At 46.8% G+C, this 19943-nt stretch overlaps 1 protein-coding gene across 1 annotated transcript in view; it reads right to left on the reverse strand.

The window, feature by feature from the left end:
• NECAB2 (N-terminal EF-hand calcium binding protein 2) overlaps window positions 1-13909 on the reverse strand; it is a 73313-nt gene extending 59404 nt beyond the window's left edge. Inside the window, exons 1-2 of the mRNA XM_085071790.1 lie at window positions 13637-13909; window positions 4576-4600 (exon numbers count right to left, since the gene is read on the reverse strand). Coding sequence (XP_084927916.1) covers window positions 4576-4600; window positions 13637-13834 — 223 coding nt within the window. The 5' untranslated portion in view covers window positions 13835-13909. The remainder of the gene's footprint in view (window positions 1-4575; window positions 4601-13636) is intronic.
• Window positions 13910-19943: the final 6034 nt, after the last annotated feature.

A 19943-nucleotide genomic window follows, 5' to 3' on the forward strand; every position in this document is an offset into this window, starting at 1 on the left:
GTGAGCTTGGCACCAGGGGGTCAGCAGTGGCATCACAGCCACAAAGCCACCAGGCAGAGCAGCACTGCCAGTTGGCATGTAAGAAGCAGAGCTTACTTTGCTCACAAGGGCACAGCCCCACTCCCAGCTGAGCAGGATCCTTGGCCAGTTTGTTATGATGCTGAGGACAAAAGCTATTTATGTTCCCTGCTTGTCAGGAGCTCTCCATGTGCCCCCATGGTCTGTAGTGTAATTTGCTGTGAGACTTGTAACACTGGATTGTGCAGACCTTTCCTTACACAGAATAGCAGCATAAATCCCATTTAATGAGCTCTTAAGTGACTAACAGATATCTGTGTGCAGCTATTTAAAGGACAAGCCCTACTGGGAGAGGAATGGGAACAATGCCATTGCCCGAGTGGCTCTTAACCAAAATGCCCTTTCCAAATACCAATTCCTGCTTCATTCATGCTTCCTTTGTTTTCTTTTATTAGCTCTGCTACGTCCTCTACAGGCCTTCAGCTGATCATTCAGATCAACCAGAAACTGAAACTACCTCTCAGCATTTGTACTCTGGATTTTTTCACACTTCATTGTATTTCATTTCTTATAAGAGAAGTTATTCAAGACAGCATGTGCTGAATGGCTTCACTCCCATCCACACCTTCTCTAGACGCGGTAATTTCAAGGGAGAACCCCAACAGTTTGGGCCAGTTGTTGGTGCAGAAATCACAAGGACAGCAGCAGCAGGAAGGTGGCAGGTTGACTGAACCACAATACTAACTCATCTCTGGTCACTATCAAGTGCAATACTGCACCACTGCCAGCTCCTCCTGCCATTTTCTGTAGGTGTTTTAGAACCATATGCTGAGTTTCTGGCACATTTCCTTTTGTATCTCTCCTCTTCCAGGGCAGAAGTCCAGAGGAAACCACCTAACCTGGCAGACTGATGGCCATTTCCATGAACAGGATCTAATAATTACAGCAAAACCCACCAAACTAAACCACAGATCAAAGCTGGATGCACTTTGCATTTAGTTATGCTCAAGGCACGGGGGTTGGGGAGCTGCAGTGATTTGGAGATTTCCAGACAACACATCTTTTGGGAAGATACATATCTATAATGAATTGTTACCAGAGAGGCTGTTCTGTCAAAATAAAACTCTTTTAATCTTTCAAAGAGAATCCTGGGCTATTTAATTGATTAGCAGCTTTCTAATGAGAGGATTAAGTACACAGTAGATAACTCTCATGATTGACAGCTCTACTGCACCAGCTTTAAACAAGATGCCTCCATTTTCCCAGTACATGCCAATTAAATGATTAAGTATTGTTTACTGGGACTGGAAGGATTACAAGACAGTAGGTGGATTTATTAGGAGAGAAAGGAAAAACACTCCTACACACAAAAAAAAAAAAAAGATTATTTTGAATGACTAACAGCCATGCCCCTGCAAAGCATGACTAGAGTTAACCAAGTTATTCACTGTTGGGTTACACTCCAGCCCCTCTCCCTTTTCCAGACCATTTGCCAGTTTATCCAGGTATCTCCAATATGCTCATCATTTCCAGGTGTCTTATGCAGACTGTTTTCTGAGTTTGTAATGTAGATAGTTGTAAATCCAACTGCTTGATACTATCACTGGGGAAAAGGTTGGGGACTTAGCTCACATTATAGACAGAATCTCAGCTCTCTGGAGCAGGAGACCAAGTTTTAACAAGCAAGAGCTGCTTCATTAGCAGCCCTTAAGTACGTGTAGGCACTGAATCAAATCACAGAAATACAAGTACCTGAACATGGCAGGGGCAATAACATGGTTTAGCATCTTGCAGCAAGAGCATCCAATTTTACATGAATTAACAATTTATGTGGAGAAGGTTTGGAAGGAAGGGGGAGGAGGGAGATGCTCTTCAATTCATGCTATCAGGCTCCATAGTTACCGTGTCTGAACCAGCCACGCTGCTTTAACACAATACATGCCATTTTTACCAGGCTGGGGGGAAAAAATCAAGATGCTGAAAAAATTTCCAAATTTACAACCTCTCAACTGCACATTAAATGAGACTACTCCTTAATCTTACAAACCCTTCCTTTGCTTTTTAGGTGATCCTCTAATTGTCTGATCTCTGCATGGAAAAAAGATCAATGAAATGTTCTAGTTAAACTAGGTGTCAAGAGCAGAAGTTTTGTTCAGATTTTCCCCTGCCCTATTTCCACAGGGTTCCTCCAGGTGGGTAAGAGTGGCTTCAGCAGAGCTGAGGAATGCAAGGGTTGCCAGTTGTGGGTAAAGCTGGCAGCACTCCCTGCCCTGGGAGCTCTCTGCCCAGTATGCCACCATCACACAGCACTGGATAATGATCCATCTCAGCTGGTTAAATAGAAAGAGCAAAGTCCCTGCCAGACAGGAACCTCTGCAGGTGTGGAGACCACAGAAACATGTTAAGAGAGTGAAATATTTTGGAATCTGTGAATTTGTGTTTTTAACAGCCTGTCCGGGGCTCAGGGCCCCTTCCTGGGATTCTGACAAAAATGGAAAGTGTGAGATTTTCATTTTTCCACAGAGGGCTGTGCACAGCACCTGCTGTGAGACATAAAAGCAGCAGACTGATGCTTCCACTGTTCCTTGGAGCTGTAACAGGTAAAGCCATGAATAGGCTGAATTTCAACAAATCAATAAATTAAAGTCCAGGATGTCAAAGAGAAAATTGTGAAAAAGAGATCCCTAGGGCTATTAAATACAAAGATATTACCTCTGGCTCTGGAAACCTCTGAGTCCTAGTTTTCAGAGAGCCTGTACCAAGGGAAATATTATTGCACATCTCCTGCAGCAGCTGCTGTGAGCTGCAGGAAGCTGGAGAGGGGCTGTGGGCAGCTGTGACCCCAAAAGGCTGCAGAGGAACACACTGAGCTAATTACAAAGAGTGGCAAACTCTGTTATCCAGAGTCCAGCAAATATGAAGGGCTGACAAAAATGGTCATCACGGCTAGCAAGTGTTGTGTCAAGAAAAAAGCAGCATCTAAATAAATGGAAGAAAAATCATTGCAGGATGTGCTGTCCTTCAGAGGACAGCCCCAGGACCACAGAAACAGCCCCAGAACCACAGGGACAGCCCTGCTCTGTGGGACTGGAGAGCAATGGTGCCGAGAGTGACTCATGCTCCTGTGCTTCACCTCGCAGGAGCCAGCCTGGGGACAGAGATGCCACCTAACTCCAGATTACTTTGGGACAGCCTGTCCTCCAGGTCCCATAAAAAGGGAAGGGCAGCAATAGTCCCACAGAGAGCACCCCTTGTGCTGCCCCAACACTGCAGCTTTGGTCACTTACACTGCAAGCACTGAGAGTGGAAGCAGAGATGGAGATATCTCCTTCTTCAGAGAGCATCTGGCCTTTATTGGGAGATCCAGCTGTTCTCCCTGCAGTGCCCATCGGGGTTAGGAGAGGCAGGACAAATTTCTCTGCCTGTGCTCGGTGGCATTGGTCTCCTCACCCCCTACAAGCTCAGTGCTCTGCCCTGCTCTCACTCTTAGCAGTTCAAATATCTGCCCACATCACCTCTGAAGCCAGTCTGGGTGACAAGAGCACAAACTCATTTTTCCCTATAAGCTGCACTTGGAGTGCTCTGTCCCTCCACTCTCCTTGCATCACACAACTGCTGAGCTTTTCCAAGCAACAAATTTCACTATCTCATTACCCTGTCAGTTGCCATAACCAAGTGCCCACAGTCACATGGCATCCACTGCTTATTTGCAAGCCAGCTGGCAGTACCCTCCTTACCCAGTTACACACATCTGTGAGCTCCTGCAGAAACCAGGTATCTCCCTTTTAAAGCTGGAAGATAATAAACAAACTCTCCCCTGTGCTCCTTTGCACAGCCCTCCCACATGTCCCTCTGCAAACACAGAGTTTTGATGCATATTTAATTTTCTTCTTGTGCAACAGGGAAAGAATAGATACTAGCTCTTGGGATTTCACCTAGGAGCTAAAATTAAACTGCTTTTCAGGGTGGGGAAAGATCCTGGGACTGGACCCATTGAATCTTCTTTCCTTGTTTTTTTGTTTATTTGTTTATTGTCTTACAGCAGAGCAGCTCTCCCCTTCCAAGCCATTTAATGAAGACTCATCCATGTTATTCCCCATCTAGGGACTCACCTGGGCTCAGTGCAGGTGTTCAGCTTTCCACAGGGACAGACCGAAAACACACACCAGTATGGGTTTCTCTTTGGTGTGTGGGTCCAGTCCCTCAGGAACCAAACTACTAATATTCACAAGTTAGGTCTGTTTTCAAAGACACTTCAAGATTACCAAGAAGTGAATCCTCATTTATCACTTACCTGTGATTTATTTTTATATTGCTTTTGTGAAATTGCCCTAATCTGGTGGATTCTGCCATGCCAGCTTGCACACTGGTATCACTTCTGCTCTAAGAATATCTTTTCCAAAATATAACAAAATCTTTTCTGATCTTTTGACTGTATCAGCATCAGACCCAGCAAACTGAACAACATTTAAACAGCTGGATGTTTCTAGCAGAAAAAAATGGTAATACTGACAATAGTCCAATCAAGAAATATGAAGTATGAATGCACAGACTTACCATTTTTGTCAGCTCTTCTGAAAATCTAGAATTGAAAGAGAGAGAGAGAGAGAGAGAAACATGTTTATTATGTTGTCCAACAAGAGGGGATGAAGCCCTTTGCACCAGGACCACATTCAGCTCCACACACAGGGCAGGTTAAAGCACTCCAACCCCTCAAACCCCAATTGAGGTGCTTTACTGAGCTCACCCTTCCTAAAACTGAGCTCCTCTCCCCCAGATGGACAACCACTGCCAGGGCACAGTACCAACAGGGTTGCCTTTGGATAAACTGGTGGAAATGCTTCCAGGAGTTCCAGCACCTTCCTCACTTAAGAAAGCTGAAACCATGGATCCAACACCAGAAAAATACACGCTAAAAATATTACAACAGCTGTGCAGTCAGTCTAGACAATTTCTCTGGCATCAATAAAATCTCTTAAACCAAGTTTCACAGCTCTGCACTTCTGAAAAAAAAATATTTACAACTTTTTTTTTTAAAGCAAGTCTCCTGCATGGGAAAGAGGTTATATTTAGACTTAAAACTACTGTGTGGAGAAACAGCCCACAGAGAGGAATCAGATAGCCATTACAGAAGGATAAAAATTGCAATAATGCGTAGAACTGTAGGACTTGCCAGGGAGAAAGAGAGCAGAAAGAGCTGCTGTTTTTCTCATTGGTCTCACCTGAGGAATAATCCCCTAATACTGATACCAAAATCAGCTGCTCACTTGGAGGGTCCTTCCTCTGACCGAGTGTCAGGTGAGCAGAGTTTTTATCACAAGCCATGATTACATACTGATTAGCTATCCCCACTTATTTGATGCATATGCATTACTTTCTTTTACACAGCCCCACCCCTTATCAGAAGCCCTCATATGGATATTTGGGGTCTGTCTTCATGTCTGGTGTCCTTTTTAGGTGGTTGTTCCTCAACCCCCACTTTTGAGTAAGCTCAGTATCTTTGTTTTGCTTAATTTCTACTTTGTCAGCCCTGCAGAGCTGAGCTGGCATCCTGCTTGTGTTTTGTGTGACTTCTGTGTGCCTAAGTTACATCCTTCATCTGCTTCTGCAGGGCTGTGCTGTTCTGTCCCACTGTCCTTACCAACACAATGCAATTAATAGCAAAAGCCTTGTGCAAAGGTTGGAAACATAAAGGTTCCTGCTGAAAATGGCCTCTAGCACAGGTTGGCCATAAATTACCAAAAAATTAACATGGGCAGGAAAGGTAAAATATTCTCATCATCTCTTCAGGCTTGACCCTATTAATTTGAGCAAGAGCAGAGATTTTAGTTGTAGAAAGAGATTTCCCTGAGGAGGGAATAAAAGCACCAGCAAGACAGATCAGAGTGAGCCGTAAAATAGAATCTCATATTTTCTGGGTCAAAAAACCATTAAAAAAAATATATCAGAAGAGAAACTGCTGCACATAACAAGAACCCCAAGAGACAAATTGAATTGCAGAATATGCTATTTCACTGAATATGGCTTAATTAAGGAACATTAATCATTCTTTTGTCTGACATTCTTGTGAGGCTGTGCAGCCTAGGGCAGAGTCAAAGCAGGACTTTCTGGTGGACTTCAGCTGAGGCAAAACCCCTCTGCTTGAGCCAAACCCAAATGGTGTGAGTCATGGAAACTGCCTACAAGGATTACAGCTTGTGGCCACTTCAAAAATTGTCTTGTGCTGACCTGCATTTTTGTAAAGCAATTAGAAGTTTTGGGGGTGGAATTCCAACCTGTCTCCATGCTTACAGACTCCATTGAAGTTAAATATGGGTTTTGAAAGGCCAGCCAGTCATGGCTTGGCTTGTCTATGGGAAGAAGGAATAAATCCCCGCAGGACCCCAGCAAGCTGGGTAGCTTTAGCACACATCACTCAGCTGTGCTCAATATGCCCTTCCCTCTGTATGAAATATTCCTGTTTTCCTGGCTTGGACACCCCAGCTTCTCACTCCCAGTGAGCACCTCCAGATGAGGTACTTCTGCTCCTGGATGCTGATTGCTCCTGGGCTTTTTGTTTCATCAAAACTTCCTTCTGTTGCTCTTCCCACTGCTTTGAAATGAAGGTATTGCAGCCAGTCTAACACAGGAGCAGCAATGCCTACTTTACAGCCCCGTGGGAGATCACCACCCTACTAAGCACAGCTGGAAGAGGGAGAATGGGAAGGCAAACCCAATAGGTAAAATGTAGATTAAAATGGGAGAAAGGCTTGACCTGCAGTGCTCTGCTCCACAGAGTTGTTATTCCTTGCAAGGTTATTTAGAGCAACAGGAAAGAAAATAAAGAAATTGAAGAAATGTTTAGAAATTGAAGTATTTATATCCAGCTTCACTAAGTGAACATTTTAGGGCTTTAACTCTCCCAGATACTCCCTAAAGTATGGCTATTTGTAAATGAAAGTGTTGATGAAAGATCACAGCGGCTGTGTTACTTATCAAAGTTTATTCTACAGGACCAAGCGGCTTGGTTTTTATATTGCTAATGAGCAGGATTTATTCTTTCAACTTAATTGAACCACCTAAAATTTGCACACATAAAAAAAAATTTAACTGGGACACCTGGAGGGAAAAAACAATTTAAGACAAAGTCATCTGTCAGCACAGGCAGGCACTGCATCAAGGTATGAACATCGGAATGAGCATCGGGAGGCTGATAAAGATGTAATATAGTCTGTGATAGCTTGGCAGTGCTGCCAAAAATGCTGCTGCTGTGAAGACCCAGGATTTATGTTCTAGCTCAGCAAAGAGTGCCCTCCCCCACACAGCCCAAAGACACCCTCTGTTCAGGTCTTGGATTAGTTGTTCCACTGCGGGAAGGAGGTGGTGTGCTTTCCATCAGGAAAAGTTGTGAGATCTGGGCATGGCAGGGAAAACACAGCCCCTCACACCTCCTCTATGGACCAGAGAGCAAACCCCGAGGGTAGCTTGGTGCCTGGCTCCCACCAGCTCCAGGAGAAAGGAATCTGAGTGAGGATGCTGTGTCATCTCCAGCGCAGAGGCTGCAAAGCCCATCCACCCCACAGCCTCTCCGCAGGCTCCCAGTGACTCCATCGCTGACATTCCCACTCAGCAGCAAAGCCACTTAGACTGAGCCGAGGCAGCAGCCCTGGAGGTCAGCGAGAGAGGAGGAGATGAAATATGGATGCAGAAGGGCCCTGTCCTGCCAGGCCCTCGGCAGCAATTGGCTCTGTGTGCCTGCAGGCAGCCCAGCACCATCCCCACGGGGCAGGGCTCCGAGCAGAGCCACTGCTGCACAGCCTGACCAGGGATGCTCTTTCCGCTCCATCACCCCCACTTCTCCAACCACTGGGGCAATGCACAGCTTCACATGGTAAATGAGAAATGATCCACTTCGAGTACCACAGCAGCCATCTCCCCCATCAGCTGGGCTTTGAAGCCATTAAGCAAGACTCCTGATGCACAGGCTAAGTTGCACAGTGAGCCACAGGATGCCCACAATATGGGCATTAACCCATTTTATAGGATTTACACAGGCAATGCATGCAGTTTGCTGTCTGTGGCATACCTAACCCACTTACCAGAGGTTTAGATGAATATGAGCACTATTTTCTCTAAAGTAAAGAACTTTTGTCAAGATTTCCAATCGGTTTTCTCTAAATATATGTTTTTGCTGTATTCTCAAATGGCTATTGCAGATATTTGACTGCCAGAAGTAAGCAATTCAAAGCCCTGTTGGTAATAATAAACTCGAAAAAAATGATGGCTTCAATTTAAACATTCAGTTCTGCCTTCTCAAAGCTCCTGGATGAGAACATGCGACACTGGAGGCTGCTTAATGAGGGTTTTCTCACGAATTTTATTAAATTCACACAAGCACTCCCCCAAGAAGCCTAAGAATTATTACAGGTTTGTGGAGTTTATTATCCCTTCACCAGGTTAATATGATGTTGATTTAAAATAAATGCAGCTGAGCTGAAACTCATTTTTCTACCATAATCTTGCTGCAGAATCAAGGACAAACACAATCATGTCTCATGCATGAGGAAAGCCCATGGATGAGAAGGCATCAAGAGACCCATACAGACCTAAAAAATTGTTATACCTGCACTCCTGTTTTTTGTTTCTGTTCCTCTACCTACAAATCTTGACACTTCCTTTGGAGTTAAGACATGCTTTTGTATCAGGTATGGCCTTCAGTTCTCTAACTTGAGGCACCAATAGGAATTTCCTCTCCTACAGCCTCTCTCTGTTACTCTTTCTGTAAAAAATGTGAAAAAATAATGACTTGAAGCTTTGTCACTTTGGACTGCATCTTTAGACATCCTCAGGCCAATGAGCATTCCTCATGCAAGTAGAAAGGTTTTATTTCGATGTTTGAGCAAGGAGTATGTCCTTGGTGAGGAAATACTGTCCCATCTGGAGCAGATCCCGAAAAAACAAGGCTGCTGCAGAGCTCCAGGTCTTTGGGCATTTTCCCACTTCAGAGCAGATGTTTTTTCTTTTTCCCTTCCTCCCCAAGAGAAGAGCAGCTGACACCATGTCCCAAACTTTGCTTTCACTCCTACCTTCTCTTTAGACATTACCTGGCTGTCCTAAATAAAAGTTGCATGAGACAGGTAAGAGTTGCACTTGATGTTCTGACCTGCTGATGTTCAGCACTAGAAGTCACTTTTCCGTTCAGCTTCATTTCAAGCACCCACTTCCAAAGCCCTGAAGATCAGAGGAGAAAGGATGGACTGTCCTGTGTGATTGTGTACCTTGCAGTGAGCAATTCCTGAACGAAGAGAGCCTGGCCTGCCCTGGATCTCCTCTCCAGCTGTGCCTGCAGGCAGGGCTCAAGGGAACGATATCAAACCATGGATTTCACAAAGGGAGGATTAAGGAGGAGGAAAATAGCCTTCTCAGTTCACTCAAAGTGAGAAGGTAAACAAGGACACAAGAAGGGGAATGAAACAATCTTAGAAAAACAAAACCAAACCAACCAAACAAAATAAAAACAGAAGGAAAAGGTCAAAATAGAAGAGGATTGAGAAGGGATTCCTGTGATTCCTGGGGCTGTGATAGCCTTGCTATTAAGGGCTGCACTGGAAATCATGTAATTGACAAAACAGTGGGAAAACTGGCAGTTCTGGATCTACATTTGGAAATGGACCCATGGCACAAATTCTCTCTGTCTTCTCTCCAGACACATCACCCAATCCCATGGGGCTGAAGAAGTGCAAACCAGATTTGGCCATGTAAGAGAAGATGCAAGAGGAGCCATAGGAAGGAGAGATGTGTTTGAATTTATCTTTCTGACCCTGTCAAAGAATAAAAAAGTCAGATAAGGGTCAAAATTAGTTTTCAGCAAAAGACAGGGCAGATAAAACAGAAAGCTTCATCTGACCTGAAATGAATGGAATGGTATTCTTCAGGAACATTTAAAAGAAAGCCAAAACCAATGCATTTAGTCCCTACTGGCAAAGCCAGGACAGAGGCAGGGAGGCCAATGCTGCCTGGGGCTCACAGTCCTGCCATGGGGATGCTCACCCATACCCAAGGCTGATCCGTATTTTAGATGCCAAGCAGGAGATGAGCTGCAAACCAGAGGGAACATCTTCACCTGCAGCTGCTGTGACTGCCCAGGCCTCACCTGCCCTGCAGTTCACACCTCTGCTGTCCACATAGGCTTCTGGCAGTGACAGGCAGGCAGGAAGTGATGAGCAAGGACAGTTGGTCAGCCAGCTCTGAAGTACTCCCAGACACAACAATACCTGTCTAGACATTTCCTACACCTTGAGAAGCATCCACCTCAGCTCTACATCACACATGCACTCATTGTCACTCAGCAAATATGATCTCACCTTGGCTTACCCACAGAGAATATACACCCACATAATATATCCTCCTTTTCATAAGCATTGTGACATTTGAGGATTTGTTCCTGACTGGAAATGTGACCATCTCTACCTGTGGGTGTGAGTAGCACTGTGACAGTTTTTAGTAAAGAGGTTTGTCCTCGTGGGTGCAGGAAGCATTAGATACCCAGTGTCCATCCACAGCCTGTGGTGTGAGTGGGAATACCTGCAGAGATTGCCCAAGCTGCCAGCCCTGAGCCTCAGGCCCTTGCAGTAGCAGCAGACCCAGAAAGGCACCTGAGGGCGAGGACAGGATGGGTACAGACCCCCTGGCAACCCCAGCCCCTTATGATAATTTGACCAAGGCTGTAAGAGCTGACCATTCAATTCAAAGTGATGTTTTCCTGGTTCCTAGAGTGACACATCACCTCCACTTGTTCTACTGTCATCACTGAAGAGCATCTTTACTTGCTGCCTATTTTTGGCAATGCTTAGGGCTTAAATATCTTCATTAGATTGTTACCAGGGTTCAGATAATCTGCTCCTTCAGCTACCTTTACACTTGGAAACCTCTTGCTTTGAGCTGAACTAATAAACATTATTCAACCTTTTTTAATCCTTTACCTAAAAGGCCAGAGGCAAAATAAAAGAAAAACAGTGAAGCCAGCCTAAAGTTAGGATTCATCCTCCAAGTGGCAGTAGCCGGGTTAATAGCAGAAGACATCTAATCCCCTCGTTGAATTTATTTTTCTTCAGCCCCCGGTTTTGCTCCACAAAGCCCAGATGTGCTTCCTTGGTGGAAAGAGCACAGGGAATTTTGTTGACACAGCCACCCTCATGGAGGAGTCAGAACAAGAACACTGGGGATGGATGAATTGAGAGAAAGCCAGAAGAGGAAGAAGAAGTGACTAAGATACTATTAGTGTCAGAGCCATTTTATCTAATTCATAACCAAACCCAAGCTTTCCTCTCCTCCCCCAGCCCCCAAGGAACAGCCTACATAGCACACCAGCTCATGAAAACGTGTTAGCTAAACATAAAATCTTACAGGCCTTTTACTTCATCCTCCCCCACTGAGAAGCTGCACTGCTGCATGGCTGGGACTCACTGCTTCCCCAGCACATCCATCAGCAAAAATGCGAAGGAGTTAAATGGAAAACAGGTTATCGTCCCTGAGCATTCAGTGGGATGCTTGTTACTTTCATGCTAATGTGTGAAAATTAAGCTAAATACGTGTTCCCGTGTTTAAACCCTTTGTATGAAAGGAGGGTCTCGCAGTGCACTTGAAGAGCACATCACAGTGAAGCCACAGCTTCAATTGGGATTGCTATTGTGCCTGCAGAAAAAAGAGAGAATCAAGTTCTAAGAAAGGAAGGGAAAAAAAAAACCCCTAAGCCCTCAAATCTTACATTTCCAGAATCCATTTCTACTTTCAGCAGGTGAGAAAGGGCTCCCAGTACGATTGTGAAAGAGAAAAATTATCAGGAGCTGCACACCCAGTTCTATTGTATTTCCCACTGAAATAATACAATGCACTACTGTGTTTCCCATTCGAAAAGTTCATTACTCTTTTCCTAAGCTCAAACTTCAAAGTGGGAAAAAAAAATCACTTAAAGATAGTAAAACTGAATGGATAAGATACCATTTTGGTGGCAACATCCGACAAAAATAGAAAAAAAACCCCAAAAAACCAGGAACTCCCCCCTAAACAAGTTAACTTAAAAGACATAAGGGGATTAGTTGCACTTGTTCTTTCTTTCCCCAGGAATCTGCTCTCCCCCAGCCTGCAGCTGCTCACCTGCCAGCCCCTTCCAGCAGGCAGGGTCATCCATCAAGAGCTCTGCTCTCTGAGCTGCTTTTGGCAACTTGCTGGAGACAATGGCTCCTCAGGGAACCAAAGTGCCTTCAGCTCAGGGTGCACAGAGATGGAATGAGTTTTGGACTCTCCAGCCCATCCAGTGCCCACAGGTTCAGCAAATTATTTACGAAATGCAAGGGCTTGCCTGGAAGAGCTACTACTCCCTATCCTAGAGCATGAGTTATCCTTTACTACAGCCAATGCCTCAGTAGTTTATTTTTGCACTCACTACTCTTTTTTTCTTCTTCTTTTTTTTTTTTTTTTTTTTTTTTTTAAAGCAAGGAGATGGCAAAACAGAGGAGCTATGTGTTTAATTATTGGATGCTGTGGAAAGACTGTAATTACACCATTTGCACTCCGACTGATTCCACCCCATTTTCCCAATTCATTTAAGTGCAAATAGCCTCGTTAGCTCCCTAATCAGAAAGTCTATAAATACAGCAGTCGAGGCACTGAGCACATCCCTACCAGCTCCCCCCAAACCAGGATTAAGGACCATCCCAGCTGCTCGAGGGGATGCAGGACCTGGGATAAAGGCTGCACGACCTGGGATAAAGGCTGCACGACCTGGGGTGCACACCGATGCTCAGCCTGTCCAGAGAGTGAAGGAAACAGGCTGCACCCCAATGCCCAGCCAGTCCAGAGCGTTCAGGATCCTGGCATGGAGATGAAGGATGAAAGATACATCTCCATGGCCAGCTGGTAAAAAAAAAAAAAACGGTGCAGGACTCAGGAAAAGAGGTACAGGATGCAGAGAGCACCCCATGCCCAGCCCAGTCCAGGAGATGCAGAACCAAGGTGCACCTTATTCTCAGCTGTCCCAGGGAGTGCAGGGCAAGGGGACAGGGGACCCAGGCTGCCCTGACAATCTAGGAGGTGCAGGATCCGGACAAGGGAGTGCAAGACCCGGGCTGCAACCCCATGTCCAGGCATCCTAGGGGCACAGGATCGGGAAAGGGGTTGCTGAATCTGGGTACCCCTATGCCCAACCAGCCCGGGAGATGCAGGACCTGGGCTGCATGCCATCCCCAGCCGGCCGGGGATGCAGGATCCGAGGGATAACCCCGATGCCAAGCCGCTGGCGGGATGCAGGATCCGGGGTGCTCCCCGTGCCCATGCAGCCTGGGCTTGCGGGATCCAGGGAAGCAGAGAAGCCGGGATGCAGCTCCTGCCAGCCGGTCCGGGAGATGCCGGACCCGGGAAATCACGGCGATCTCGAGGGGATTGAACGCGTGCGGGACGCGGGCAAGAGGATGCGGGACACCCCCGCCCAGCCAGCCGGGGATCGCAAGCCCCGCGGTCCATCCAGCCCTGCCCGGCCGGTCGGGGAGGGCAGGAGCTGAGAGCATCCCCGCTGCCGGGGCGCTGCGGGACGGGGCGGCGGGGGAGGAGGAGCGGGGTGCGGGACGCAGGGAGCACTCACATCGAGGATGACGGAGGTGCCCTTCCTCTGGGCGGCGGCGGCGCCCGGGGCCAGCAGCTCCCGCTCGGCGAGGCCCTTGTCGCCCATCCTGCCGGCCGCCCAGCGCAGCAGCCCGTCCAGCCCGCGCAGCGCCGGCGTTGGCTTCCGCAGCAGCTTCTGCACCCCGGCCCGGCAGTACCGCGCTGCCTGCTCGCACATCGCTCAGCCCGGCCTCATGCCGCCGCCGGGACTCCCCCTCCTTCTCCTCCTCCTCCTTCTCCTCCTCCCACAGCCGCTCGGCGGGCAGCGGGCGGGTCCGCGGGGATGCTGCCCGGAGAGCAAGGGGGGAGGTTTTGGGGTGGGGGGAGGTCAGACCCTCGGGTTCCAGCATAAACCGCACTTTATAGGCGTTTTAGGTTTTAAAAGACCATTTCCATGTTCTCTCCCCTCCACAGCCTCTCTAGCCCCACGACAGATTTTAGCAGCTCTCTGTATGGGCAGAAGAGAACAAATTTGTTGCTGGTAAATAAAACTTCCTCCTGAACCCCTATCCCTACTCCAAAAAGTCAGTATTTAAGGAATTGTCAGCGATTCCAGGTGGGATATTGCAGCATCTGTGGGTACAGCACTAACCACAATGCTCAGCTGGAAAATATTCCTAACCCTGTAATTCTGTATTGTGAGCATATTCCTTTGACAAACTCCTGTGCTCAGCTTCACTGGTCAAGATTTAGACTTGCATAGAGGCAATACATCTTCTGGACAAAATTACACTAAATAATTTCGTTTCTCACTCCACACCTGAGGAGATGCTCCCAGTCAGAGTTCAAAGCCAGAAAGGCACCAAAGCAGGAGAGCTCCTACCCAGACACACTTGGAGGTTTCCCCAGAGTTCTGGAGCAGCCACAGGCTCCAAATGGCTTTTCCCACATGCAGCAGCCAGACCCTCTGACAGGCAGGTCTGGGGGACTCCGTGACCACCAGAGCCATGTCCCCAGGTTTGAGCATCTCTGTCCCAGCAGCCAGCATGCCCAGCACCCCTTGCAAGCATTGCTCACTGCCCACACCGAGTCCTTCACCTGACCAACAGCATGATCACTCCAAAAGGCCTGACCAACCACTGCTTTAAGAGAAACAAACAGCAGCAAATTATTTCTTTCAACAGAGCTTACACATTGCAGTTCACCAGAATGTGTGAAACCAGACCCTCAGAAAACAAATGAAAACCCTTAGAAAACCCTCAGAAACCAATGGGTCAGAAACCAGACCCTCATAAAACCTACCTGGAGGAATTATTTAGCTGCTGCTTCTAACCACCCATCTTTATTAAGGTAAATTAGGGTGAAACTTCTGTGTTTGAGGTGACAGGTGGGGAATGTGCATTTTCCTCTCAGCTGCTACTCAAAGAAAACTGAGTGGGAGCCCATTTCTTTCTGCTGGAGTACATGGATAATAGCTGGAAGCTCTTAAAAGACTTTTAAACAAATGGGGCACAGAGAAGCCTAGCAGTAGGTCAGGGCACCCAAGGGCTGAGCCCCTCTTTCACCAAGCTCTTGCCTCTCAGGGTTTGCTTCTCCAGCAACACAAAATTCATGGGGTAAAAGAGAGGAACTTCAGGGGGTTGATGTTGGCTCGTGGGAGCTGTGTGCAGCACTTCAGTGGCTCTGTGTTCTTTCACAGGGATGCTCAGAGCAGGCTGGTGTACAACCCAAGCATTGCTCAATTCCCATTCACATCTCACAGCAAAGACAGCCAAACCAAGACACAGCTTGTCCTCCTTGCCATGAGCTGGTGCCAATCTCCTTACCCCTCACAGTCAGAGCTATTGTGCTCTTTTGTACTTGTAGAATGCTCACATTATTTACATATTTCTTTCTCCTTCAGACATCCCTCCACTAAGTGGCTGGTTCAGACTGTATTGATCACACCCAGTTTAGGATTGCTATATATGCATGCTGATTGAAACTATTGACTGAATAAATTTATTATAAATAAATTCAAATAAGGTTCTTTGAATTTCCCTTTCTATTTGCTGTGAAGATTCATTACTTGGATTTGAAGTCTGGGGCTATTTCTATGCTTTTTTCAAATCCAGTTCTTGCTGCTGTCAAAACCAGCTCTATGGCATTTAAATACTCATTTTTCCTACTAATGAGACCTGGATAGAAAAAAATTCTTCCATTCAGACGTTAGGAAGAAGCCAACTATTTGTACTAGGCTGCGTTGCTAGGGGCTATTCCCTAGTTCCCATGAGGCTGAACTCTCTCTTTGAGGAAAAAGGGACAAGACTGTTACTACTTTTCTGAGCCAGGCGAGGAAACAGAGGAGCCCCAAGGCATTTGCTGGTGCCAGCCCGTGTCACACCACAGCCACGGGTGAGGGCAGAGGCACAGAGCTCACGCTGAGCTCTATGTGCCAAAACTCACCCTCTGCTTCTTGCCAAGGGAGATGGGACACTGCCTGTCCCGTGCAAATAAACACAACTGCAGCCAAGGCACCAGGGCTCTGCCAGCCTCTCCCAGCACCCTGTGCTGCTGGCTGTGGCACTGACCCGGCAAGCAGCCATCAGCCAGGGCCAGAAGGAGAAACTGAACAAGTGATGGACAAGTGGAGACAGCAGGGTTCACTTGCCTCTTTAGTTGCAGCTCCTGGGCATCCAGCACTGTTACTGCTCTTTCATTAAAGGTGGAGAGAGCAGGACCACCAGCAGCCACTGGCTGCCTGAAAGCTTTATACATAATGCAGATGCTGAGTGGCATAGGAATAAATAGGAGAGAAGAGAGAGGATGCAGCTAAAAAGCTCAGTAGAATGCAGGCAAAGTGCCTCCCTGGGAAAGCAGCAAGCATTAATTACAGGTTCTGGGAGGCTCGGCATGGTCAGCCCATGTGGTGCCCGAGGGCAGCAGAGCCCAGCATGCAGCACAGCCCCTGACCTGCTGGCATTTGGCTTCCCACGCTGTGCTGCAGGCACAGAGCTCCAGCCCTGCCCGGCAGAGCAAGGGAGGGCTGCAGGGAAAGGCAGCAGTGGCTGCTCCACCTTCTCCACCCTGACATTTAACAGTGAGCCTCCCCACTGCTGTGCTGGCTGGGCACACGCCTTGCTCCAGACCTCCCCGGTGTTATAAATGATGGATCAGTTGGACAGCAAGATTGTTGGAGGCTGTGGAAGATCAGATCTATTCTCTCTCACTCCCAGCTCCAAGTTCAGAAACTCTGATATCTCAAAAAAAGATGTTTGCCAGTCCAATTTCAAGTCTGATCTTGGCCTGACAATGTTTTTTGCCTGCTGCATTTGGATCTCAGCACGAAGCACTTGTTAACTTCCACCATTGACAATATTTGCTCTACCAGCTTTCATATGGGGCTTATTCAAGTGCTACATCCAGTATTTTCCAGCGACTTCCAGAAGGACTTGGAGCAGGAGCACAGACCGTGTGCTGTGATTTCAGGTGAGAGGCCATCTGAAAAGTGCTAGGGCTTCCCTGAAGGTCCGAGAGCAGCACAAGTCTTGCCCACACCCTGGCATGGCAGGCAGAGACAGAAGCTTTCATCTCCCCTTTGAGTTCTGCCTTCTCCCCCCTGCCCCTCTGCACACAGCAGGCAGCTTTATTTAATTAAAAATTTCCAACAGGCAGGACCTGCAGCCTTGCTTGGTGCAAAATGTCACGTACAACTTCCTAATATTTGCTAATGACTGAGGGATTGAGGTTAATGCAACAGTTCAGTGGCAGGAAGAGGAAATGATAACCTTGTCATGGAGATGGGAATCTGGCAGAGCATCCTTGCTTGCCCAGCCTGGAAGCTGAAATGACAGTTTAGTCTCTCTCTTAACTTGTATTTATTATAATGCAGCATGTAATCACCAGGTGATTTTATCAAAAAATGTACATCTTAGCTTGAAAATGCCACACTGCTAACAGCACCATGGTATCTCATAGTTCTCAGAGGTCCAGACTTCCCCAGAGCTCTGAGATAGTTCTCCAGAAAAATATGAGGAGAAAAAAGGGCTTTAAAAATAAAATAAAAATCAAAGCTCTAATTCATAAGAGACTCACCTTCCAAGACATACACAGGCTCATTGGGGACAGCTGTGGGAACTGTGTGGCTTCTCCAAACTCCATGGCAGCAGCACAGCTCCTGCCAGGGCTGGGCAGCCTGTCAAATTCAGGACACCTGGGCTGGGGCTCCACATCTGCTCCAGACATGGTCTTTATTTCCCCAGGGATCCTGGCACCATTCAGTGGAAACCTTAAAACCCAAAGAATATTGCCTTTTAGTCATTCTGAGGTGCAAGAATGTAGGCAAACAGTGGGTAAAACCCTTCTGCTGATGACTGCTAAGTAAATTCAGAGGCTGGTGGTTGGTTTTGTTTTGGTGTTGGCTACTAAAGGACATTACCTAGCTCTGTTGTTTTGGTAATTGAGTAAATGAACATTTAACACCCAAACCAATACACCCTTTGTTATACTTGAAGGCCACTGACTCGATAGAGCTTGTGATTTTGGATTTGTAGGGAAGAGCTACAGTAACGTTTTTCTTGCATGTTTATTACTTACAATAGAGTTCAGGTAAAGCAGACCAAAATATTTTTCCCTTCAATATGCAATTGAGGTCAGAACTATTAAGGACCCTGGAATGAGCTCATCCATTTCTGATGACCTTTCAAAATCACCCTTTGCTCCTTGTGTCCAGTACACCTCATTTCAGTCATAGATAACAGTATGAAAAACATGGAAATGGGGAATTGCAGACTTTCACATCTCTAAGCCTGTGTGTGGCTTGACCACCAATCAAAAAAAGTTTAAGTCATTGCACCTAAATAAAATATTGCCTCTTTATAACTGACCTGCCCATTAGAACATAAAACTGATAATTTGCACAGTTTTAGTAGTCAAAATGTGTCTGTGAATGTGTTGAAATCAGAGCTATCAAGCTTCTTCACAACAAGAGTGGGGAGGGAGGGACTGGCACTTCTCCCATTGCACATACCCTTTGTAATTAATTTCTAAAGTAATTTCCTCCTTTGCTCAGCAGATATCATCTCTGACTGCGTTTGTGGGAAGAAAGAAGATCTCTCCAGTTTATTTCTGACAATAAATACAGTTAATTAGTGCTCAGTAAGTAAAATCTGACAGCTTTCAAAGTAAGCAGAACTCCCTCTGGGGCTCCCAATCCAGGCACGATGGCAAAGCCCAGGCAGAGGGGGAGGCACAGGGGGCAGGCAGGGTGTGGGCAGAACACTGGCCAAGAGCTGCCCCAGGGGATGGACAGTTTAGAGAGGTAAAATAGAAATATTTCTTATTCTTATCATATTTAGCCTGTGGCCAAAGCTGTGAACACATGGAGGTTGTTCAGAAGGGCACAGAGCCTGCTGGAGGATTCCTCTGCCTGCAGCATTGCTCTCTGTCCTCAAACTGATGCTGAAACTGCAGGACAGGAGTGGTTTTGGCACAAAACCTGTGCCCAGAGGCACTGAAGAGATTTTGGCACAAAACCTGTGCCCAGAGGCACTGAAGCCACAAGCCAGGCTTGCTTCACACAGCCCAGCACCCACTGGAACCTGAGAGTGGGAGCCCATGACCTGCTCTGCACACCCAATGCTGCTCCTTACTGCTCCAGCACGAGGCACATTCATTTTCCCCACAGCATTTTATTTGTCCTTATTTACTGTCCCCCAAGTGACAGACCTAGGGAAATTATTTATATCTTACACTGCTCCCGTAATTATTCACCAAGAGTTTGGGAGACTCACTGCTGGACACACACACACACACAAAATCACTTCATGAGCAGGCTATTGGGTTTCCTGGCTGTGGAGCTATTTTAAAATGCTGCTGTGTTTGCCACTTTGGGATCAAACTCATGTAATTTAATGGGTTTCACTGAGACATCAACAGGCCCTCAAGGCAGATATCGATTTCCCACAACAAAGGGTTGCTCTTGAAATAATTTAATGGGATCACCAAGAAGTGACTTTGAGCTGCAGGTGCTGGGATGCCTATGGATGCAACTTGCTGGGATCTCATGGAAAATGATGCCCACAAGCAAGGCAGCCCCTGACCCAGCATCCCCAGGAGAGCATGAAGATGGGCAGGTGAAGCAAGAGCCTTTCCCCCATAAATTCTCTTCTGTCCCATAAAGGCAGGGCTGGAAAAGGCCCACCTTCATCCAGTGGCTGTCAACCTTGAGGAAATGTCCCACCTGCAGCCTGTGCAACACTGGAGGCTGCACATCCACAGCATGGCATGCAAGGACATCTAGTGCCTGATGCTGAGGCTGCAGGGAGGCTCTGGGCTACAGCAGAGTGTGGGTTTCTGCTGATTTATCC

Source organism: Lichenostomus cassidix, chromosome 11, assembly GCF_008360975.1.
Source record: "Lichenostomus cassidix isolate B80296 chromosome 11, HeHo_3.0, whole genome shotgun sequence".
NCBI classification, from domain to species: Eukaryota; Metazoa; Chordata; class Aves; order Passeriformes; family Meliphagidae; genus Lichenostomus; species Lichenostomus cassidix.